Source organism: Bufo gargarizans, chromosome 1 (assembly GCF_014858855.1).
Source record: "Bufo gargarizans isolate SCDJY-AF-19 chromosome 1, ASM1485885v1, whole genome shotgun sequence".
Lineage (NCBI taxonomy): Eukaryota > Metazoa > Chordata > Amphibia > Anura > Bufonidae > Bufo > Bufo gargarizans.
In genome coordinates, this window is record NC_058080.1 from 16,029,063 (window position 1) to 16,054,338 (window position 25,276).

A 25,276-nucleotide genomic window follows, 5' to 3' on the forward strand; every position below is an offset into this window, starting at 1 on the left:
TCCAAAGGTTGGGGGTGCTATCAGGTACAACAACAATGTACCTTTTTGTGGGGAATAACAATCAAGTGGTTTATAGCTATAATTTGAACTTTCTGGTATGTGGTGATACTATAAATACCTTTAATTATTGCTATGTATGCTTCTGTTTTAATTACCCCTAGGTGAAGGAGGCCCCTTCCTATTTTATTATGTGTTTCTAAGAATTATAACTGCTCCCCTGTTTAAATACTTTAAGATGCTTCAACTTGTATTTATGTCCCTAAGCTACGCTTTAAGTTTAAATCTGGTCTCACCAGTATAATATAACATTTAGGGAAGAATATGCAGCACAGTATGCCAACACTTGATGATATTACAGCAAATATCTCTACAAAAACAGTGTTTTTCCCAGTAACACTCATGTAGGCTGAAATAAAAGCCACCCAGACACTGCAGACAACCAGCATGCTGAATGTGATATTTTTGGCTTCATTAAATCTTTCTGGTAAATTTCTGGCCAAGAAAGCAATTATGAAACTAATAGCTGCAAGTAGTCCCATATAGCCCAGCATCATGAAGAAGGCCATCACTGACCCTTCATTACACTGAAATATAATCTTGTCTTGATATAAGTGAGTGTTCATTTCTGGGAATGGAGGCAAAGTAGATAACCAAATGATGCTAAGTAAAACTTGAAGAAATGAACAGAAGAAGACTACACAGTTTGTAATTTTTACACTGATAAATTTCTTCCAAGAACTTCCAGGTTTGGTGGCTTTGAAGGCCATGTACACCATGATGGTTTTAGCCAGAATAGAAGAGATAGCTACTGAAAAGATGATCCCAAATGAAGTTTGACGAAGCATACAGGTGACATGTGTAGGATAACCCAGGAACAAAAATACACAGAGGAAACTCATCATGATGGAAGCCAGGAGAATAAAGCTCAGGGTTTGGTTGTTAGCTTTGACTACTGGAGTGTCTCGGAATAAAATGAAGATGCCCAAGATTATAGATGTTTTAAGAAAACAAAAGCCAGATATAATGGAGACAGCAATCACCATAGGGTCATGATAATCATAGGATACATATTCAATAGGTTTCGGGACACATCGATTCATGTCATTTGGCCATTGATCTTCTGGACACTTTTGGCATGATATACTGTCTACAAAAATAGAAAATGTTAAACATAAATTCAATACAACAGTTATAATGCTTTAAAATTAAAGTTAAAAAAACTTGAAAGGAAGAAAAGAAAAAAATAGGAGGGCTTCAAAATACTGTGAAATATAAATTAGATATGAGCGAACTTCTTGAAATTTGCTTTGTGTCTGATTCAGACATTTTTTCAATACGTTCAATTCGGACCTGAATATACTTATCTCGAATTGGAGCTTCTCCAATTTCCCTGAAAATTGACATCTAGCACCCTCTAGTCTCCTAGGATTTGTTATGAAACAATGTTATCTCTTTTTCAATTTTTTTTGTAAATTTTAGTTTTAAGCTCCTGAACTGAATGACAGCAATAACAATCAATGTCAAAGAGACACTGACATTCCTAGTTATGGCAAAATGGTCTTTTGATAATGTTGACAAACAGATTTTTTAATAACACACTGCGTTGTCATATATGTTATAATTTTTCACATTAAAAGGCCAAATATTGTTCCTTATATGGGTCTGATTGGTTTTAAACACACGTGGTGTTATAGGAAAAACACAGTGGCTTGTTAGCAGCAAGCATATAAAAATTATGCCTCAAAGCTAGCAGATGTCTGCCCCTGTATATACACATACATTATCTTCAAAAGGAGTGGTCTGCACAAGCACCCAAAGATTATGCTTTAATGGAGGCAGAATGTCTGCTTGTATTTATGCACGTACAACAGTTAATTGTTAAAAGAAAGAGTGTTCTACACAAGTGTTCAAAAATTGTGCCTTGATGCAACAAAATGCCTGCCAATATTTCTACATGTACAAGTGTTAATTTTTTGGAAACAAGAATGACTTGTTTGACATGAGCTTGGAAAAAATCTCCCTTTTTAATTGGGAGTAGCAGCAGAACATTGTCTATTAGTAGTAGTAATGGTGGTAATGATAATAACAGTAGAAATAATGGAAGTAACAATAGGGGGTTATGAGCAGGCAATTAGCAGCAATGACAGCCATACGGTACAGAACATGATGGCAGGCAGACTGAGCCATTGGCACAATGGTGGCAGCAGCCAAACAGTACATAAAATAATTGTTGGCAGACAGATATCGGCAGGGGCATCATGGCGATAGCGACATCATGGTGGCAACAGCAGAAGCCATTTGTTAGAGAACATGATAGTAGGAAGGCAGACAACAGCAGTGGCCTGATGGCTGCAGCCATATGGTACAGAACCTGATTAGAGATGAGCGAATTTCTTAAAAGTTTGATTCGGCTGATTCGCCGAATTTCACCCCAAAAAATTTTTCGGGACGAATTACTTCCGGCCGGCGTGATGATGTAATCTCGCGCCGCATGGAATTTCGGCCAAGATCTTCAAGCAAGATGGAGACTGGCAGCCCGTTGAAAGCAAATGGAGGAGGTAAGTTTGAATTTTTTAGTTTTTTATACTATTTCAGGTTACATCAACAGTAGCCTCAGCAACCCCAGGCAAACAGTAACCTCAGCAACAACAGATCTATTCATCGGCCGCAGACAGAGGGGTGTGAAAAACCTCATTGATCCATGCCTTGCTCAACACTTACCTTGTAGGAGACGCAGGCGCCTGCAAGCAGGCCGCCGCATCCGTCCTCACTGCCATCTGATGCGGTGTCATCTGATGCGCTTTAGCACGCGCGCACGCACCTCTCCCTTTCTTATAGGAGTAGGCAGCTGGTTCCTGATTACCGTCCCCACCTGGAGGCGGGACTATTTGTATTTAAGGCAGCTTCACTTATCATGAAGTGCCCAAGCGTGGTTGTTGTAGCTCTTGACTCCCGCTAAAGCGTCCCACTGTGTCTGTTTATTGGATTTCCTGGATTCTGACCTCTGCTTCGTTTGACTACGCATCTGCCCATCGCCAGGGCCGGACTGGGGATAAAAACCAGCCCTGGAAAAAGTTGCACACCAGCCCCACAGCATTGCCCATTATTTACTTGTTTATAAAAGGGGAAAGCATTCATTTTAAAACACGTGTGTAAACACGAATATGAACTTTGCCCAACGATAGCTCTTTTGTAGAACCACCATTGTTAATATTATCACAGTGTTTTCCCAACCAGGATGCCTCCAACTGTTGCAAAACTACAACTCTCAGCATGCTCAGACAGTGTTTTACCACGCCCTTTGACCCGCCCCTTTTTTGTTGGCCACCTATTTAATGATTGTTGCATGCAACATTTTACTTGACCAGTTATTTTAGATATTCTACGGCAGTCCTGTTACAACCCCCCTCCCCCAATGAGCCTTTCGACCAAATAATAAAAATATTTATAAAATCTTACCCATATGCTGCAAAAAAAATTAAAAATCTGCAATGTAAAATCGATAATAAAGATCAACTACAAACAAACATATTTCACATGAAAACTTACAATTACTTGGCTTGGCCCTTGGGGATCTCGGACGCCACTTCCACACTTTGGCCGGGGGCTCGGCGGAGCTGATGTTGTGTTTTATCCTAATGAGAAAGATTTCATAATAAGGATTTGGAGAAGGGGCAGAGGAATAGCAGAGCAGGGAGAGGCTGGTGCTGCTACTAGGGGGTCATACCATGGGGGAGTAATAAAGCCCACCATAATGCCCCCCAGTAGTAATAATTCTCCTTATAATGTGCCAAACATACCCCTTTGTAATGCCCCCAGTTGAGCTAATGTTCCCATAATGTGCCAATATAAAATACCCCTTCTCAGTGCCCGCGTAGATGACCCCATAGTGCTCCCCCCCTTCCCCATAGTACCCACCATACTGTGTCCCAGTATAAAATGCACCTATACAGAGCCGCCCATATAAAATACCCCTTTTTTTAGGCTCAGTAGATGCCTCTATAGTGCCACCCAATAATCTGCCAGTAATAAATGCCCCAATCGATGCCCCAATCATGTGCCAGTAAGATGTGCCCCCATAGATGCCCCCAATCATGTGCCAGTAAGATGTGCCCCATAGATGCCTCCTAATCATGTGCCAGTAATAAGAGCCCCCCCACCATCATGTTTCAGCAGCCAGAGCCCCCCCCATATCATGTGCCAGTAGCCAGAGTGCCCCCTATCATGTGCCAGTAGCCCCCCTTATTATGTGCCAGTAGCCCCCCTTATGTGCCAGTAGCCACCCCTTATCATGTGCCAGTAGCCCCCCTTATGTGCCAGTAGCCCCCTTATGTGTCAGTAGTCATCCTTATGTGCCAGTATCCCCCTTATCATGTTCCAGTAGCCCCCCATAATGTGCCAGTAGCCCCCCTTATGTGCCAGTAGCCCCCCTTATCATGTTCCAGTAGCCCCCTTATGTGCCAGTAGCTTCCCCTTATCATGTGCCAGTAGCAGCCCCTTATCATGTGCCAGTAGCCCCCTTATCATGTGCCAATAGCCCCCTTATCATGTGCCAGTAGCCCCCCCTTATCATGGGTCAGTAGCCCCCTCATCATGTGCCAGTAGCTCCCCTTATGTGCCAGTAGCCGCCCCTTATCATGTTCCAGTAGCTCCCTTATGTGCCATTAGCCGCCCCTTATCATGTGCCAGTAGCCCCCCTATCATGTTCCAATAGCCCCCCATATGCCAGCAGCCCCATCACGTGTCAGTAGCCCCCATTATGTGCCAGTAGCCCCCCTTATGTTCCAGTAGTCCCCCCATCATGATCCAGTATTGTACCTATATAAAAAAAAAAAACACTTATACTTACCTCCAGTGATGCGATGCAGGCCTCTTCCGGCCTCTTCCGGCCTGTGTCCCTTGCTATACGGCTCAGGCGGCGCAATGACGTCATCGCGCCGCCTGCACTGGCCTCTGATAGGCTGCCAGCACTAGGCCAGCAGCCTATCAAAGGAACAGGAGGGGACACACCTCTCCCTCCCCTGCCGTAGGACGGTGATACAGATGACTATGGAGATGAGCGCTTCCACAATGGAAGCGCTCATCTCCTGCTGTACCCTGCCGGCGGAGGCCCCCGCTTGTCACCAGGGCCGCGGCCTTGTGGCACTCAGGCCTGCTGGCCTAATGGGAAATTTCCCAGTATCCCGGCAGGCCAGTCCGGCCCTGCCCATCACCTCCTGACCCTGCAGTGCCTGACAACGAGACCGCTTATATCTGCACGCTGTATTGCTCTGAACTTTGTTTTGCCTGTATCTGTCAAGTGACTTTTGAATACTGTCTGCCAGCAAAGACCTTCTGTTCCTTTACTCCGCCTTTGTTGGACTCTGTTCACACCACTGCAGGTAGCTGCATTCTGGGTAACTGGTGCAGACACCAGGGTCCTGACTCTGAGAGTCAGCAATATTATGCTAATTCCCAGTCCTCTATCAGCTGACACAGAGGATCCACATCCTCTGGTCGTAACACCTCCCCCTGAACCCCCTCAATAGCAGTCCAAATGCTAACTTTCTAACACAAGTCATCAACAGGGAGACTCTCTTTTTCATTTTTTATTTTTTTTGCCTCTTAGAAAAAAAGAAGGTGCCCAACTAGAATGGGGCAGTAAATAAAGATAATATGCAACTGAAACTGAGAAGCTTCTATGTGGTTGCAAGAGGTAAGAGCAGGAGGAATGCTGTGACTCCTGGCTCCAAGACAAAGGTGACCTCCACATCATCTGGCTGTAACTGCTAGGAGGACTGAGCCAATTATTCCACAATCTCATCATATTTGTCCTCAATAATATTGCACCTTTTGGAAGGGAGAACTGTGGCCTAACACTACAACTACTGGCCGGATGGCTGGTGCTGCTACCCACATTCAGACTCTGGGAGGATAAGACATTGCTCTTTTATTTTGCACTCTTTTATTTACCAGAACTTTTATTATGATGCGAAAAGTTATGGGTGTGATACACACAGATTATTGCAAATGTGTTTTCTGTAATTTAAAGACAACGGCAGAATGTCCTTCTACAAACTGCACACTGCAATTCAAAATTTACATTTGGAATAATGCAGTGTGTGCTGTGAAATGCCTTTGAACTATGTATACATTTAAAGGGGTTTCCTGGGATTTTAATATCGATGACCTATCTTCAGGATAGGTCGTCAATATCAGATTAGTGGGGGTCCGACACCAGGCATCCCACCGATCACCTGGTTGAAAAGAAGGCCGGGCTTTTTGCAAGCGCTGCCTTCCCATTATTGTTTACCTGCTCATCGTCAACATTGAAGCGGTGGGCAGGCGTAACTACGTACAAGCCATCACATTAAATTCAATGGGATGGCTCCTTCCTATTCAAGTGTTCAATTAAGACTAGCAGTTGGATATTACAAAACCAACCCCCTGCAAGAAAAAAAAATAATTTAAAATGTTTATATAGCCCCAAGCTTTCACAGCAATAATGCCATGTTTATACCTGTGATATTAAACGCAGCGTTTAATTTCCCCGCCAGCACTGCATCGTTATATTGATGGTAGAAGATGAATGATTGTGTGTTTCTTAGTACAGAAATGTAATAGTTGAACCAGTGATATTAAGCGGGTTTTCCGGGATTTTAAAATTGATGACCTATCTTCAGGATAGGTCATCAATATCAGATCAGTGGGGGTGCCGGATGTCGGACCCCGGCCAATCTGATATTGATGACCTATCCTGAGCAGCTGGTTGAAAAGAAGGCCATGCTCTGTGTGAGCACAGCCTTCCATTCATTGTTTACCTGCTCACTGTCGACATCGCAGCAGTAAGTGGGTGTAATTACAAGCCGTCCCATTCACTTCAATGGGACTGCTCCTTCCTATACACTTGAATAAGAAGGAGCCATCGCATTGAATTGAATGTGATGGCTTGTAGTAACGCCTGCCCACCGCTGCATTGTTGACGACGAGCAGGTAAACAATGAAGGGAAGGCAGCGCTTGCACAGAGCCCAGCCTTCTTTTCAACCAGCTGATCGGCGCGATGCCTGGTGTTGGACCCCCGCTAATCTGATATTAATAACCTATCCTTAAGATAGGTCATAAATATTAAAATTCTGGAAAACCCACTTAATATCACTGGTTCAACAATTACATTTATGTGCTAAGGTACACACAGTGTGAAGCTATCATTCATCTTCTACCATCAATTTGAGGCTACTTTCACACTTGCGTTCGGGGTTCGGCTTGTGAGTTACGTTTGAAGGCTCTCACAAGCGGCCCCGAACGGATCCGTACGGCCCCAATGCATTCTGAGTGGATGCGGATCCGCTCAGAATGCATCAGTATGGCACCGTTTGACCTCCGTTCCGCTCAGCAGGCGGACACTCGAACGCAGCTTGCAGCATTCGGGTGTCCACCTGGCCGTGCGCTTGCCACCACAGAGAAGCAGCTTCTGAGAAAGTATTTTGTGCTGCATTGTGGTTTTTGATGCTGCTGGAGCAGTTTATTGTGTTGCACTGAGTTATTTTGCTCAGTGGGGCGGTATTTTGTGCCGCAATATGATATTGATGTCCCCGCCTACTTGTTTTGGCCCTGCCTTCTGCCAATTTGGAACCGCCTGCATCTACTGCAGCCCCCCTGTAATGAATGGAGAGCCTGGTCGCACATGCGTGCCGCAGCTCCATTCATTTCTATGGGAGTTCTGGAGAACTAGACTAATTAGAGCGCTTGGCTATCTACCGAATTGCCATAGAAATTTATGTAGCCGTCACGATCGGCCGCTCCGTTTAAGTTAGGAGAGCTGCAGGAGGTACAAGGACCCTATTCTTGTGGTCGGTGGGGGTCCCAGCGGTAGGACCCCCACTGATCTAATAGTTATCCCCTACCCTCAAACAACCGGAATACCCCTTTAAGTAGTTAAACTAAAAGAGGACAGTATACTGCTACAGATGGGTCTGGATAGACTGGAGGCTTGGGCAGAAAAGTGGCAGATGAGGTTTAACACTGACAAATGTAAGGTTATGCACATGGGAAGGAATAATGCAAGTCACCCGTACATACTGAATGGTAAAACACTGGGTAACACTGACATGGAAAAAAGAGAAAATAGCCACAAAAGTGTATATGAACCACATTGGAAATTGATAAAATACGTCTCACTTGCAGATTGAAGTAACCTCCATTGGTATGCTCTCAAATTGAAGAAGGCTCTCCATTGCTAAGTCCAATCATGGTTGATCTCATTTGCTTCTTCTTCCTTCTGGTAAAGCTGCTCCACTATCCATATATTTTGAAAAATTATGAGGCACCGAAATAGTAAAGCACCGCAGTAGCAAAAGGCTTCTCACACACTTTTATTATACTCATAAAAGTAAAGCTAAAAACAGCATATCATAAAACCATGTGGCAAATGGCCCAACTCGAGTTTCACAATGTAGTTTCTTCATTCTGCCCTGGAAGAAGATGCACTGTGAAACTCGAGTTGGACCGTTTTCCACATGGTGGTTTTATGATATGCACTTTTTAATATAAATTTTGTGAGTATAATAAAACCTTGCGAGAAGCATATTGCCACACCAGTGCCCCACTATTTTAGGCACTTCGCCATTTTTACTAATATAGGGTTCATGGGTAGGCTGTACCAGAAGGAATGAGAAGCAGATAAGATCAACTTTTTTATCCATTTCCAGTGTGGTTTAACCCCTTAAAAGGGTTCTCCGGGAATGAAGAAAATGAAAATACTTATATATTACTTTATTATAAATAGATTCCCAAATACTTTTCATTAGTTATAATGGCTCGTTTTGTCTAGGGAGCAATCATTAGGAGAAATAAAATGGCCACCGTCCTATTAGTACACATAGAACCTGTCCTAATCACACTGGAGGACAAGTTACAGTACTTCATAACACTGAGCTAAAGAGCTGCCTCAGGCTCCTCTCTGGTCTAATTGTCAGGGATTATGATCCTGAATACAGATAATAAGATCTTCAAGTTAATCTCTTTAGGAATGGAGTTCATGAAGAGACATAAAGTACAGAGAGGAGGTGGGGATGTGGCTAATGAGCAGCAGCTGTGGTATGCAGTCTCAATTACCACAGTCTGTCCTGTCCATCCTCTCTGCATTTCATATCTCCCTATGTCCCCATTCCCACAGAGATTCAGCTGAAGATCATTTTAAACTGTATTAATGATTATAATTAGGGATGAGCGAACTCGAACTGTATAGTTCGGGTTCGTACCGAATTTTGGGGTGTCCGTGACACGGACCCGAACCCGGACATTTTCGTAAAAGTCCGGGTTCGGGTTCGGTGTTCGTCGCTTTCTTCGCGCTTTTGTGACGCTTTCTTGGCGCTTTTTGAAAGGCTGCAAAGCAGCCAATCAACAAGCGTCATACTACTTGCCCCAAGAGGCCATCACAGCCATGCCTACTATTGGCATGGCTGTGATTGGCCAGAGCACCATGTGACCCAGCCTCTATTTAAGCTGGAGTCACATAGCGCCGCCCGTCACTCTGCTCTGATTAGCGTAGGGAGAGGTTGCGGCTGCGACAGTAGGGCGAGATTAGGCAGATTAACTCCTCCAAAGGACTTGATTAACTGATCGATCTGCAGCTGTGGATCATTGAGCTGCTGATCCTCAATTGCTCACTGTTTTTAGGCTGCCCAGACCGTTTGTCAGTCACATTTTTCTGGGGTGATCGGCGGCCATTTTGTGTCTTGTGGTGCGCCAGCACAAGCTGCGACCAAGTGCATTTAACCCTCAATGGTGTGGTTGTTTTTTGGCTAAAGCCTACATCTGGGTGAAGCTGTCACACCAAGTGCATTTAACCAGCAATAGTCTGTTTATTTTTTGGCCATATACTACATCAGGGGCAAGCTGCGCCTGTCACCAAGTGCATTTAACCCTCAATGGTGCGTTTGTTTTTTGGCTAAAGCCTACATCAGGGTGAAGCTGTCACACCAAGTGCATTTAACCAGCAATAGTCTGTTTATTTTTTGGCCATATACTACATCAGGGGCAAGCTGCGCCCGTCACCAAGTGCATTTAACCCTCAGTAGTGTGGTTGGTCAAGCTATCACACCAAGTGCATTTAACCAGCAATAGTCTGTTCATTTTTTGGCCATATACTAAATCAGGGGCAAGCTGCGCCCGTCACCAAGTGCATTTAACCAGCAATAGTCTGTTCATTTTTTGGCCATATACTACATCAGGGGCAAGCTGCGCCCGTCACCAAGTGCATTTAACCCTCAGTAGTGTGGTTGGTCAAGCTGTGACACCAAGTGCATTTAACCAGCAATAGTCTGTTCATTTTTTGGCCATATACTACATCAGGGGCAAGCTGCGCCCATCACCAAGTGCATTTAACCAGCAATAGTGTGGTTATTTTTTGGCCATATCCCAGTCTAATTCTGTCACTAAATCCATACCGGTCACCCAGCGCCTAAATACTAGGCCTCAAATTTATATCCCGCTAAATCTCTCGTTACCGCTGTCCTGTTGTGGCTGGGAAAGTTATTTAGTGTCCGTCAAAGCACATTTTTTGTTCTGGGTTGAAATACAATTCCCAATTTAGCAATTTAAAAATTTAGTGGTTTCTGCTGTATCAGAGCTATTTGAAATCTATCCCTAAAAGGGTATATAATATTCAAGGTGCACATAGGGTCATTCAGAATAACTTCACACACCCGCTACTGTGCATTTCCAAGTCTAATTCTGTCACTAAACCCATACCTGTCACCCAGCGCCTAAATACTAGGCCTCAAATTCATATCCAGCTAAATCTGTCGTTAGTGCTGTAGCTGGGCGAGTTATTTAGTGTCCGTTCAAGCACATTTCTTGTTCTGGGTTGAAATACAATTCCCAATTTAGCAATTTCATAATTTAGTGGTTTCTGCTATATCAGAGCTATTTGAAATCTATCCCTAAAAGGGTAGATCATATTGAAGGTGCACATAGGGACATTCAGAATAACTTCACACACCCGCTACTGTGCATTTCCAAGTCTAATTCTGTCACTAAACCCATACCTGTCACCCAGCGCCTAAATACTAGGCCTCAAATTTATATCCAGCTAAATCTGTCCTTAGTGCTGTAGCTGGGCGAGTTATTTAGTGTCCGTTCAAGCACATTTCTTGTTCTGGGTTGAAATACAATTCCCAATTTAGCAATTTCATAATTTAGTGGTTTCTGCTATATCAGAGCTATTTGAAATCTATCCCTAAAAGGGTATATAATATTCAAGGTGCACATTGTGTCATTCAGAATAACTTCACACACACCCGCTACTGTGTATTTCCAAGTCTAATTCTGTCACTAAACCCATACCTGTCACCCAGCGCCTAAATACTAGGCCTCAAATTTATATCCTGCTAAATCTCTCGTTAACGCTGTCCTGTTGTGGCTGGGAAAGTTATTTAGTGTCCGTCAAAGCACATTTTTTGTTCTGGGTTGAAATACAATTCCCAATTTAGCAATTTCATAATTTAGTGGTTTCTGCTATATCAGAGCTATTTGAAATCTATCCCTAAAAGGGTATATAATATTCAAGGTGCACATTGGGTCATTCAGAATAACTTCACACACACCCGCTACTGTGTATTTCTAAGTCTAATTCTGTCACTAAACCCATACCTGTCACCCAGCGCCTAAATACTAGGCCTCAAATTTATATCCAGCTAAATCTGTCCTTAGTGCTGTAGCTGGGCGAGTTATTTAGTGTCCGTTCAAGCACATTTCTTGTTCTGGGTTGAAATACAATTCCCAATTTAGCAATTTCATAATTTAGTGGTTTCTGCTATATCAGAGCTATTTGAAATCTATCCCTAAAAGGGTATATAATATTCAAGGTGCACATTGGGTCATTCAGAATAACTTCACACACACCCGCTACTGTGTATTTCTAAGTCTAATTCTGTCACTAAACCCATACCTGTCACCCAGCGCCTAAATACTAGGCCTCAAATTTATATCCTGCTAAATCTCTCGTTAACGCTGTCCTGTTGTGGCTGGGAAAGTTATTTAGTGTCCGTCAAAGCACATTTTTTGTTCTGGGTTGAAATACAATTCCCAATTTAGCAATTTCATAATTTAGTGGTTTCTGCTATATCAGAGCTATTTGAAATCTATCCCTAAAAGGGTATATAATATTCAAGGTGCACATTGTGTCATTCAGAATAACTTCACACACACCCGCTACTGTGTATTTCCAAGTCTAATTCTGTCACTAAACCCATACCTGTCACCCAGCGCCTAAATACTAGGCCTCAAATTTATATCCTGCTAAATCTCTCGTTAACGCTGTCCTGTTGTGGCTGGGAAAGTTATTTAGTGTCCGTCAAAGCACATTTTTTGTTCTGGGTTGAAATACAATTCCCAATTTAGCAATTTCATAATTTAGTGGTTTCTGCTATATCAGAGCTATTTGAAATCTATCCCTAAAAGGGTATATAATATTCAAGGTGCACATTGGGTCATTCAGAATAACTTCACACACACCCGCTACTGTGTATTTCCAAGTCTAATTCTGTCACTAAACCCATACCTGTCACCCAGCGCCTAAATACTAGGCCTCAAATTTATATCCTGCTAAATCTCTCGTTAAGGCCTCTTTCACACGACAGTATGTCCATTTCAGTGTTTTGCGGTCCGTTTTTCACGGATCCGTTGTTCCGTTTTTTGCTTCCGTTGTGGTTCCGTTTCCGTTCCGTTGTTCCGTTCCGTTTTTCCGTATGGCAAATACAGTATACAGTAATTTCATATTAAAAATTGGGCTGGGCATAACATTTTCAATAGATGGTTCCGCAAAAAACGGAACGGATACGGAAGACATACGGATGCATTTCCGTATGCATTCCGTTTTTTTGCGGACCCATAGACTTTAATGGAGCCACGGAACGTGATTTGCGGCCAAATATAGGACATGTTCTATCTTTAAACGGAACGGAAAAACGGAAATACGGAAACGGAATGCACACGGAGTACATTCCGTTTTTTTTGCGGAACCATTGAAATGAATGGTTCCGTATACGGACCGTATACGGACCGCAAAAAACGGCCCGCAAAACGGAAAAAAAAAACGGTCGTGTGAAAGAGGCCTAACGCTGTCCTGTTGTGGCTGGGAAAGTTATTTAGTGTCCGTCAAAGCACATTTTTTGTTCTGGGTTGAAATACAATTCCCAATTTAGCAATTTCATAATTTAGTGGTTTCTGCTATATCAGAGCTATTTGAAATCTATCCCTAAAAGGGTAGATCATATTGAAGGTGCACATAGGGACATTCAGAATAACTTCACACACCCGCTACTGTGCATTTCCAAGTCTAATTCTGTCACTAAACCCATACCTGTCACCCAGCGCCTAAATACTAGGCCTCAAATTCATATCCAGCTAAATCTGTCCTTAGTGCTGTAGCTGGGCGAGTTATTTAGTGTCCGTTCAAGCACATTTCTTGTTCTGGGTTGAAATACAATTCCCAATTTAGCAATTTCATAATTTAGTGGTTTCTGCTATATCAGAGCTATTTGAAATCTATCCCTAAAAGGGTATATAATATTCAAGGTGCACATTGGGTCATTCAGAATAACTTCACACACACCCGCTACTGTGTATTTCCAAGTCTAATTCTGTCACTAAACCCATACCTGTCACCCAGCGCCTAAATACTAGGCCTCAAATTTATATCCAGCTAAATCTGTCCTTAGTGCTGTAGCTGGGCGAGTTATTTAGTGTCCGTTCAAGCACATTTCTTGTTCTGGGTTGAAATACAATTCCCAATTTAGCAATTTCATAATTTAGTGGTTTCTGCTATATCAGAGCTATTTGAAATCTATCCCTAAAAGGGTATATAATATTCAAGGTGCACATAGGGTCATTCAGAATAACTTCACACACACGCTTCTGTGCATTTCCAAGTCTAATTCTGTCACTAAATCCATACCGGTCACCCAGCGCCTAAATACTAGGCCTCAAATTTATATCCCGCTGAATTTGAATACAATACATTGGGCCAAATAATATATTTGTTGTTGTGGTGAACCATAACAATGAGAAAAACATCTAGTAAGGGACGCGGACGTGGACATGGTCGTGGTGGTGTTAGTGGACCCTCTGGTGCTGGGAGAGGACGTGGCCGTTCTGCCACATCCACACGTCCTAGTGTACCAACTACCTCAGGTCCCAGTAGCCGCCAGAATTTACAGCGATATATGGTGGGGCCCAATGCCGTTCTAAGGATGGTAAGGCCTGAGCAGGTACAGGCATTAGTCAATTGGGTGGCCGACAGTGGATCCAGCACGTTCACATTATCTCCCACCCAGTCTTCTGCAGAAAGCGCACAGATGGCGCCTGAAAACCAACCCCATCAGTCTGTCACATCACCCCCATGCATACCAGGGAAACTGTCTCAGCCTCAAGTTATGCAGCAGTCTCTTATGCTGTTTGAAGACTCCGCTGGCAGGGTTTCCCAAGGGCATCCACCTAGCCCTTCCCCAGCGGTGAAAGACATAGAATGCACTGACGCACAACCACTTATGTTTCCTGATGATGAGGACATGGGAATACCACCTCAGCATGTCTCTGATGATGACGAAACACAGGTGCCAACTGCTGCGTCTTTCTGCAGTGTGCAGACTGAACAGGAGGTCAGGGATCAAGACTGGGTGGAAGACGATGCAGGGGACGATGAGGTCCTAGACCCCACATGGAATGAAGGTCGTGCCACTGACTTTCACAGTTCGGAGGAAGAGGCAGTGGTGAGACCGAGCCAACAGCGTAGCAAAAGAGGGAGCAGTGGGCAAAAGCAGAACACCCGCCGCCAAGAGACTCCGCCTGCTACTGACCGCCGCCATCTGGGACCGAGCACCCCAAAGGCAGCTTCAAGGAGTTCCCTGGCATGGCACTTCTTCAAACAATGTGCTGACGACAAGACCCGAGTGGTTTGCACGCTTTTGCCATCAGAGCCTGAAGCGAGGCATTAACGTTCTGAACCTGAGCACAACCTGCATGACCAGGCACCTGCATGCAAAGCATGAACTGCAGTGGAGTAAACACCTTAAAACCAAGGAAGTCACTCAGGCTCCCCCTGCTACCTCTTCTGCTGCTGCCGCCTCGGCCTATTCTGCTGCTGCCGCCTCGGCCTCTTCCTCCGCCTCTGGAGGAACGTTGGCACCTGCCGCCCAGCAAACAGGGGATGTACCACCAACACCACCACCACCACCTCCGTCACCAAGCGTCTCAACCATGTCACACGCCAGCGTTCAGCTCTCCATCTCACAAACATTTGATAGAAAGCGTAAATTCCCACCTAGCCACCCTCGATCCCTGGCCCTGAATGCCAGCATTTCTAAACTACTGGCCTATGAAATGCTGTCATTTAGGCTGGTGGACACAGACAGCTTCAAACAGCTCATGTCGCTTGCTGTCCCACAGTATGTTGTTCCCAGCCGGCACTACTTCTCCAAGAGAGCCGTGCCTTCCCTGCACAACCAAGTATCCGATAAAATCAAGTGTGCACTGCGCAACGCCATCTGTGGCAAGGTCCACCTAACCACAGATACGTGGACCAGTAAGCACGGCCAGGGACGCTATATCTCCCTAACTGCACACTGGGTAAATGTAGTGGCAGCTGGGCCCCAGGCGGAGAGCTGTTTGGCGCACGTCCTTCCGCCGCCAAGGATCGCAGGGCAACATTCTTTGCCTCCTGTTGCCACCTCCTCCTTCTCGGCTTCCTCCTCCTCTTCTTCCACCTGCTCATCCAGTCAGCCACACACCTTCACCACCAACTTCAGCACAGCCCGGGGTAAACGTCAGCAGGCCATTCTGAAACTCATATGTTTGGGGGACAGGCCCCACACCGCACAGGAGTTGTGGCGGGGTATAGAACAACAGACCGACGAGTGGTTGCTGCCGGTGAGCCTCAAGCCCGGCCTGGTGGTGTGTGATAATGGGCGAAATCTCGTTGCAGCTCTGGGACTAGCCAATTTGACGCACATCCCTTGCTTGGCGCATGTGCTGAATTTGGTGGTGCAGAAGTTCATTCACAACTACCCCGACATGTCAGAGCTGCTGCATAAAGTGCGGGCCGTCTGTTCGCGCTTCCGGCGTTCACATCCTGCTGCTGCTCGCCTGTCTGCGCTACAGCGTAACTTCGGCCTTCCCGCTCACCGCCTCATATGCGACGTGCCCACCAGGTGGAACTCCACCTTGCACATGCTGGACAGACTGTGCGAGCAGCAGCAGGCCATAGTGGAGTTTCAGCTGCAGCACGCACGGGTCAGTCGCACTACAGAACAGCACCACTTCACCACCAATGACTGGGCCTCCATGCGAGACCTGTGTGCCCTGTTGCGCTGTTTCGAGTACTCCACCAACATGGCCAGTGGCGATGACACCGTTATCAGCGTTACAATACCACTTCTATGTCTCCTTGAGAAAACACTTAGGGCGATGATGGAAGAGGAGGTGGCCCAGGAGGAGGAGGAGGAAGAGGGGTCATTTTTAGCACTTTCAGGCCAGTCTCTTCGAAGTGACTCAGAGGGAGGTTTTTGGCAACAGCAGAGGCCAGGTACAAATGTGGCCAGCCAGGGCCCACTACTGGAGGACGAGGAGGATGAGGATGAGGAGGAGGTGGAGGAGGATGAGGATGAAGCATGGTTACAGCGGGGTGGCACCCAACGCAGCTCGGGTCCATCACTGGTGCGTGGCTGGGGGGAAAGGCAGGACGATGACGATACGCCTCCCACAGAGGACAGCTTGTCCTTATCCCTGGGCAGCCTGGCACACATGAGCGACTACATGCTGCAGTGCCTGCGCAACGACAGCAGAGTTGCCCACATTTTAACCTGTGCGGACTACTGGGTTGCCACCCTGCTGGATCCACGCTACAAAGACAATGTGCCCACCTTACTTCCTGCACTGGAGCGTGATAGGAAGATGCGCGAGTACAAGCGCACGTTGGTAGACGCGCTACTGAGAGCATTCCCAAATGTCACAGGGGAACAAGTGGAAGCCCAAGGCCAAGGCAGAGGAGGAGCAAGAGGTCGCCAAGGCAGCTGTGTCACGGCCAGCTCCTCTGAGGGCAGGGTTAGCATGGCAGAGATGTGGAAAACTTTTGTCAACACGCCACAGCTAACTGCACCACCACCTGATACGCAACGTGTTAGCAGGAGGCAACATTTCACTAACATGGTGGAACAGTACGTGTGCACACCCCTCCACGTACTGACTGATGGTTCGGCCCCATTCAACTTCTGGGTCGCTAAATTGTCCACGTGGCCAGAGCTAGCCTTTTATGCCTTGGAGGTGCTGGCCTGCCCGGCAGCCAGCGTTTTGTCTGAACGTGTATTCAGCACGGCAGGGGGCGTCATTACAGACAAACGCAGCCGCCTGTCTACAGCCAATGTGGACAAGCTGACGTTCATAAAAATGAACCAGGCATGGATCCCACAGGACCTGTCCGTCCCTTGTCCAGATTAGACATTAACTACCTCCCCATAACCATATATTATTGGACTCCAGGGCACTTCCTCATTCAATCCTATTTTTATTTTCATTTTACCATTATATTGCGAGGCTACCCAAAGTTGAATGAACCTCTCCTCTGCCTGTGTGCTAGGCCTAAATATATGCCAATGGACTGTTGCAGTGGTGGCTGACATGAAGCCTGATTCTCTGCTATGACATGCAGACTAATTCTCTGCTGACATGAAGCCAGATTGTCTGTTACGGGACCTCTCTCCTCTGCCTGGGTGCTGGGCCTAAATTTATGACAATGGACTGTTGCAGTGGTGGCTGACGTGAAGCCTGATTCTCTGCTATGACATGCAGACTGATTCTCTGCTGACATGAAGCCAGATTGTCTGTTACGGGACCTCTCTGCTCTGCCTGTGTGCTAGGCCTAAATATATGCCAATGGACTGTTGCAGTGGTGGCTGACGTGAAGCCTCATTCTCTGCTATGACATGCAGACTGATTCTCTGCTGACATGAAGCCAGATTCTCTGTTACGGGACCTCCCTCCTCTGCCTGGGTGCTGGGCCTAAATATATGCCAATGGACTGTTGCAGTGGTGGCTGACGTGAAGCCTCATTCTCTGCTATGACATGCAGACTGATTCTCTGCTGACATGAAGCCAGATTCTCTGTTACGGGACCTCTCTCCTCTGCCTGTGTGTGTGCTGGGCCTAAATATATGCCAATGGACTGTTGCAGTGGTGGCTGACGTGAAGCCTCATTCTCTGCTATGACATGCAGACTAATTCTCTGCTGACATGAAGACAGATTCTCTGTTACGGGACCTCCCTCCTCTGCCTGGGTGCTGGGCCTAAATATATGCCAATGGACTGTTGCAGTGGTGGCTGACGTGAAGCCTCATTCTCTGCTATGACATGCAGACTAATTCTCTGCTGACATGAAGCCAGATTCTCTGTTACGGGACCTCCCTCCTCTGCCTGGGTGCTGGGCCTAAATATATGCCAATGGACTGTTGCAGTGGTGGCTGACGTGAAGCCTCATTCTCTGCTATGACATGCAGACTAATTCTCTGCTGACATGAAGCCAGATTCTCTGTTACGGGACCTCTCTCCTCTGCCTGGGTGCCGGGGCCTAAATATCTGAGAATGGACTGTTCCAGTGGTGGGTGACGGGAAGCCAGATTCTCTGCTATGGAACCTCTCTCCAATTGATTTTGGTTAATTTTTATTTATTTAATTTTTATTTTATATCATTTCCCTATCCACATTTGTTTGCAGGGGATTTACCTACATGTTGCTGCCTTTTGCAGCCCTCTAGCTCTTTCCTGGGCTGTTTTACAGCCTTTTTAGTGCCGAAAAGTTCGGGTCCCCATTGACTTCAATGGGGTTCGGGTTCGGGACGAAGTTCGGATCGGGTTCGGATCCCGAACCCGAACATTTCCGGGATGTTCGGCCGAACTTCTCGAACCCGAACATCCAGGTGTTCGCTCAACTCTAATTATAATCCTTAGTGTTGTGAAGTAACTTGTCCTGCTGTGTGATCAGGACAGGTTTTGTGTGTACTAATAGGACGGCGTCCATTTTATTTCTCCTAATGAGTACTCTCTAGACAAAAAGAGCCATAATAACAAAAGAAAGGTATTTGGGAATCTATTTATGATAAAGTAATATTTAAGTATTTTCATTTTATTAATTGCTGGAGAACCCCTTTAAGGACATTGACATTTTTCACCTTAACCACTTAAGGACCACAGGTTTATACCCCCCTAGTGACCAGGCCCTTTTTTACAAATCGGCACTCCACAACTTTAGCGGTTTATTGCTCGGTCATGCAACTTACCACCCAAATGAATTTTACCTCCTTTTCTTCTCACTAATAGAGCTTTCATTTGGTGGTATTTCATTGCCGCTGACATTTTAACTTTTTTTGTTATTAATCGAAATTTAACGATTTTTTTGCAAAAAAATGAAATTTTTCACTTTCAGCTGTAAAATTTTGCAAAAAAAACGACATCCATATATACATTTTTCGCCAAATTTATTGTTCTACATGTCTTTGATAAAAAAAAAATGTTTGGGCAAAAAAAAAATGGTTTGGGTAAAAGTTATAGCATTTACAAACTATGGTACAAAAATGTGAATTTCCGCTTTTTGAAACAGCTCTGACTTTCTGAGCACCTGTCATGATTCCTGAGGTTCTACAATGCCCAAACAGTAGAAAACCCCCACAAATGACCCCATTTCGGAAAGTAGACACCCTAAGGTATTCGCTTATGGGCATAGTGAGTTCATAGAACTTTTTATTTTTTGTCACAAGTTAGCGGAAAATGATGATGATTTTTTATTTTTATTTTTTTCTTACAAAGTCTCATATTCCACTAACTTGCGACAAAAAATAAAAAATTCTAGGAACTCGCCATGCCCCTCACGGAATACCTTGGGGTGTCTTCTTTCCAAAATGGGGTCACTTGTGGCGTAGTTATACTGCCCTGGCAATTTAGGGGCCCAAATGTGTGAGAAGTACTTTGCAATCAAAATCTGTAAAAAAATGACCGGTGAAATCCGAAAGGTGCACTTTGGAATATGTGCCCCTTTGCCCACCTTGGCATCAAAAAAGTGTCACACATCTGGTATCGCCGTACTCAGGAGAAGTTGGGGAATGTGTTTTGGGGTGTCATTTTACATATACCCATGCTGGGTGAGAGAAATATCTTGGCAAAAGACAACTTTTCCCATTTTTTTATACAAAGTTGGCATTTGACCAAGATATTTTTCTCACCCAGCATGGGTATATGTAAAATGACACCCCAAAACACATTCCCCAACTTCTCCTGAGTACGGCGATACCAGATGTGTCACACTTTTTTGCTGCCAAGGTGGGCAAAGGGGCACATATTCCAAAGTGCACCTTTCGGATTTTGCAGGGCATTTTTTACACATTTTGATTGCAAAGTTCTTCTCACACATTTGGGCCCCTAAATTGCCAGGGCAGTATAACTACGCCACAAGTGACCCCATTTTGAAAAGAAGACACCCCAAGGTATTCCGTGAGGGGCATGGCGAGTTCCTAGAATTTTTTATTTTTTGTCGCAAGTTAGTGGAATATGAGACTTCGTAAGGAAAAAAGAAAAAAAAAGAAAAATCATCATTTTCCGCTAACTTGTGACAAAAAATAAAAAATTCTAGGAACTCGCCGTGCCCTCACGGAATACCTTGGGGTGTCTTCTTTCCAAAATGGGGTCACTTGTGGCGTAGTTATACTGCCCTGGCAATTTAGGGGCCCAAATGTGTAAGAAGTACCTTGCAATCAAAATGTGTAAAAAATGGCCTGCGAAATCCGAAAGGTGCACTTTGGAATATGTGCCCCTTTGCCCACCTTGGCTGCAAAAAAGTGTCACACATCTGGTATCGCCGTACTCAGGAGAAGTTGGGCAATGTGTTTTGGGGTGTCATTTTACATATACCCATGCTGGGTGAGAGAAATATCTTGGCAAAAGACAACTTTTCCCATTTTTTTATACAAAGTTGGCATTTGACCAAGATATTTTTCTCACCCAGCATGGGTATATGTAAAATGACACCCCAAAACACATTCCCCAACTTCTCCTGAGTACGGCGATACCACATGTGTGACACTTTTTTGCAGCCTAGATGCGCAAAGGGGCCCAAATTCCTTTTAGGAGGGCATTTTTAGACATTTGGATCCCAGACTTCTTCTCACACTTTCGGGCCCCTAAAAAGCCAGGGCAGTATAAATACCCCACATGTGACCCCACTTTGGAAAGAAGACACCCCAAGGTATTCAATGAGGGGCATGGCGAGTTCCTAGAATTTTTTATTTTTTTGCATAAGTTAGCGGATATTGATTTTTTTTTGTTTTTTTCTCACAAAGTCTCACTTTCCGCTAACTTAGGACAAAAATTTCAATCTTTCATGGACTCAATATGCCCCTCACGGAATACCTTGGGGTGTCTTCTTTCCGAAATGGGGTCACATGTGGGGTATTTATACTGCCCTGGCTTTTTAGGGGCCCTAAAGCGTGAGAAGAAGTCTGGAATATAAATGTCTAAAAATGTTTACGCATTTGGATTCCGTGAGGGGTATGGTGCGTCCATGTGAGATTTTATTTTTTGACACAAGTTAGTGGAATATGAGACTTAGTAAGAAAAAACAAAAACAAAAACAAACAAAAAATTTCCGCTAACTTGTGCCCAAAAAAATGTCTGAATGGAGCCTTACCAGGGGGGGGGGGGGGTGATCAATGACAGGGGGGTGATCACCCATATAGACTCCCTGATCACCCCCCTGTCATTGATCACCCCCCCTGTAAGGCTCCATTCAGACATCCGCATGATTTTTTACGGATCCATGGATACATGTATCGGATCCACAGAACGCATGCGGACGTCTGAATGGAGCCTTACAGGGGGGTTATCAATGACAGGGGGTGATCAGGGTAATCAGGGTGATCACCCCCCTGTCACTGATCACCCCCCCTGTAAGGCTCCATTCAGACATCCGCATGATTTTTTACGGATCCATGGATACATGTATCGGATCCACAAAACGCATGCGGACGTCTGAATGGAGCCTTACAGGGGGGTTATCAATGACAGGGGGTGATCAGGGTAATCAGGGTGATCACCCCCCTGTCACTGATCACCCCCCCTGTAAGGCTCCATTCAGACATCCGCATGATTTTTTACGGATCCATGGATACATGGATCGGATCCACAAAACGCATGCGGACGTCTGAATGGAGCCTTACAGGGGGGTTATCAATGACAGGGGGTGATCAGGGTAATCAGGGTGATCACCCCCCTGTCACTGATCACCCCCCCTGTAAGGCTCCATTCAGACATCCGCATGATTTTTTACGGATCCATGGATACATGGATCGGATCCACAAAACGCATGCGGACGTCTGAATGGAGCCTTACAGGGGGGTTATCAATGACAGGGGGTGATCAGGGTAATCAGGGTGATCACCCCCCTGTCACTGATCACCCCCCCTGTAAGGCTCCATTCAGACATCCGCATGATTTTTTACGGATCCGTGGATACATGGATCGGATCCACAAAACGCATGCGGACGTCTGAATGGAGCCTTACAGGGGGGTTATCAATGACAGGGGGTGATCAGGGTAATCAGGGTGATCACCCCCCTGTCACTGATCACCCCCCCTGTAAGGCTCCATTCAGACATCCGCATGATTTTTTACGGATCCAAGGATACATGTATCGGATCCACAAAACGCATGCGGACGTCTGAATGGAGCCTTACAGGGTGGTTATCAATGACAGGGGGTGATCAGGGTAATCAGGGTGATCACCCCCCTGTCACTGATCACCCCCCCTGTAAGGCTCCATTCAGACATCCGCATGATTTTTTACGGATCCATGGATACATGGATCGGATCCACAAAACGCATGCGGACGTCTGAATGGAGCCTTACAGGGGGGTTATCAATGACAGGGGGTAATCAGGGTAATCAGGGTGATCACCCCCCTGTCACTGATCACCCCCCCTGTAAGGCTCCATTCAGACATCCGCATGATTTTTTACGGATCCATGGATACATGGATCGGATCCACAAAACGCATGCGGACGTCTGAATGGAGCCTTACAGGGGGGTTATCAATGACAGGGGGTGATCAGGGTAATCACCCCCCTGTCACTGATCACCCCCCCTGTAAGGCTCCATTCAGACATCCGCATGATTTTTTACGGATCCATGGATACATGGATCGGATCCACAAAACGCATGCTGACGTCTGAATGGAGCCTTACAGGGGGGTTATCAATGACGGGGTGATCAGGGTAATCAGGGTGATCACCCCCCTGTCACTGATCACCCCCCCTGTAAGGCTCCATTCAGACATCCGCATGATTTTTTACGGATCCATGGATAGGATCCACAAAACGCATGCGGACGTCTGAATGGAGCCTTACAGGGGGGTTATCAATGACAGGGGGGTGATCAGGGAGTGTATATGGGTGATCACCCGCCTGTCATTGATCACCCCCTGTAAGGCTCCATTCAGACGTCCGCATGTGTTTTGTGGATCCGATCCATGTATCCATGGATCCGTAAAAATCATGCGGACGTCTGAATGGAGCCTTACAGGGGAGTGATCAATGACAGGGGGGTGATCAATGACAGGGGGTGATCAGGGAGTGTATATGGGTGATCACCCGCCTGTCATTGATCACCCCCCTGTAAGGCTCCATTCAGACGTCCGTATGCTTTTTGCGGATCCGATCCATGTATCCGTAAAAATCATACGGACGTCTGAACGGAGCCTGACAGGGGGGTGATCAATGACAGGGGGGTGATCAGGGAGTTTATATGGGGTGATCATGGGTGATCAGGGGTTTATAAGGGGTTAATAAGTGACGGGGGGGGGGGGGTGTAGTGTAGTGTGGTGTTTGGTGCGACTGTACTGACCTACCTGAGTCCTCTGGTGGTCGATCCTAACAAAAGGGACCACCAGAGGACCAGGTAGGAGGTATATTAGACGCTGTTATGAAAACAGCGTCTAATATACCTGTTAGGGGTTAAAAAATTCGGATCTCCAGCCTGCCAGCGAACGATCGCCGCTGGCATGCTGGAGATCCACTCGCTTACCTTCCGTTCCTGTGAGCGCACGCACCTGTGTGCGCGCGTTCACAGGAAATCTCGCGTCTCGCGAGATGACGCCTATTGGCGTTAGTGTGACCTGGGAGAGCCGCCGCGATGACGCCTTTCGGCGTTAGCGTGGCGGCAAGCGGTTAAGGACCAAACCATATTTTGGAAATCTGACATGTGTCAATTTATGTGGTAATAACTTTGGAACGCTTTTACTTATCCAAGCCATTCTGAGATTGTTTTATTGTGACACATTGAACTTCATGATAGTGGTAAATTTGAGTCGATATACATCACCTTTATTTATAAAAAGAAAAAATCCTAATTCTCAAAAAATTTGTAATTTTAAAAATTCTAAGGCAGCTAGTGATACTTCACAAAATAGTTATTACTTAACATATCCCATGTGTTCACTTTATGTTGACATTATTTCGTAGATGTAGTTTTATTTTTTAAGACATTAGGAGGCTTAGAATTTTTAAGAAAATTTCCAAAACCCACTTTTTTAAGGACCAGTTCAGTTATGAAGTCACTTTGTGGGGCCTACATAGTAAACCACCAATAAATGACCTAATTTTAGAAACTACACTCCTCAAGTTACAGTATTCAAAATGGATTTTACAAACTTTGTTAACACTTTAGATGTTTCACAAGAATTAAAGGAAAATGGAGATGACATTTCTAAATTTGACATTTTAGGCAGATTTTCCATTTTAATACATTTTTATTTTTCCTGTAACACAGCAAGGGTATTTTTATAGAGCAGGTTGTTACGGAAGTGATGATACCAAATATGTTTACTTTTATTTATTTATTTTTGTTTCAGTTTACATAATAAAGCATTTAAAAAAACTCATGTTTGTTTGTCTTCATTTTCTGAAAGCCATATTTTTTTATTTTTTGTGCAATTGTCTCATGTAGAGGCTCATTTTTTGCGGGATGAAGTAAAATTTTTTAGTACTATTTTGGTCTATATTGGACTTCTTGATTGCTTGATATTAAACTTTTTGTGATTTTTATTGTAATTTTTTTTACAGCATTTACCTTAGGGGGTAGATTGGATGATATTTTTATAGAGTAGGTCGTTATGGACACAACGATACATAATATGTCTATTTCTTTTTATTTATTTAGTTTTTACAGAATAAAAGCTTTTAAAAAAAAAAGTTTTTGTGTCTAC

The 25,276-nt window shown here is 45.0% G+C and overlaps 1 protein-coding gene across 1 annotated transcript in view; it reads right to left on the reverse strand.

Moving 5' to 3' along the window:
* Positions 1-251: 251 nt before the first annotated feature.
* Positions 252-25,276, reverse strand: part of LOC122921453 (vomeronasal type-2 receptor 26-like) — a 72,623-nt gene continuing 47,598 nt past the window's right edge. The window contains exon 5 of the mRNA XM_044271466.1: positions 252-1,147. Within this exon, the coding sequence (XP_044127401.1) occupies positions 252-1,147 (896 nt within the window). The remainder of the gene's footprint in view (positions 1,148-25,276) is intronic.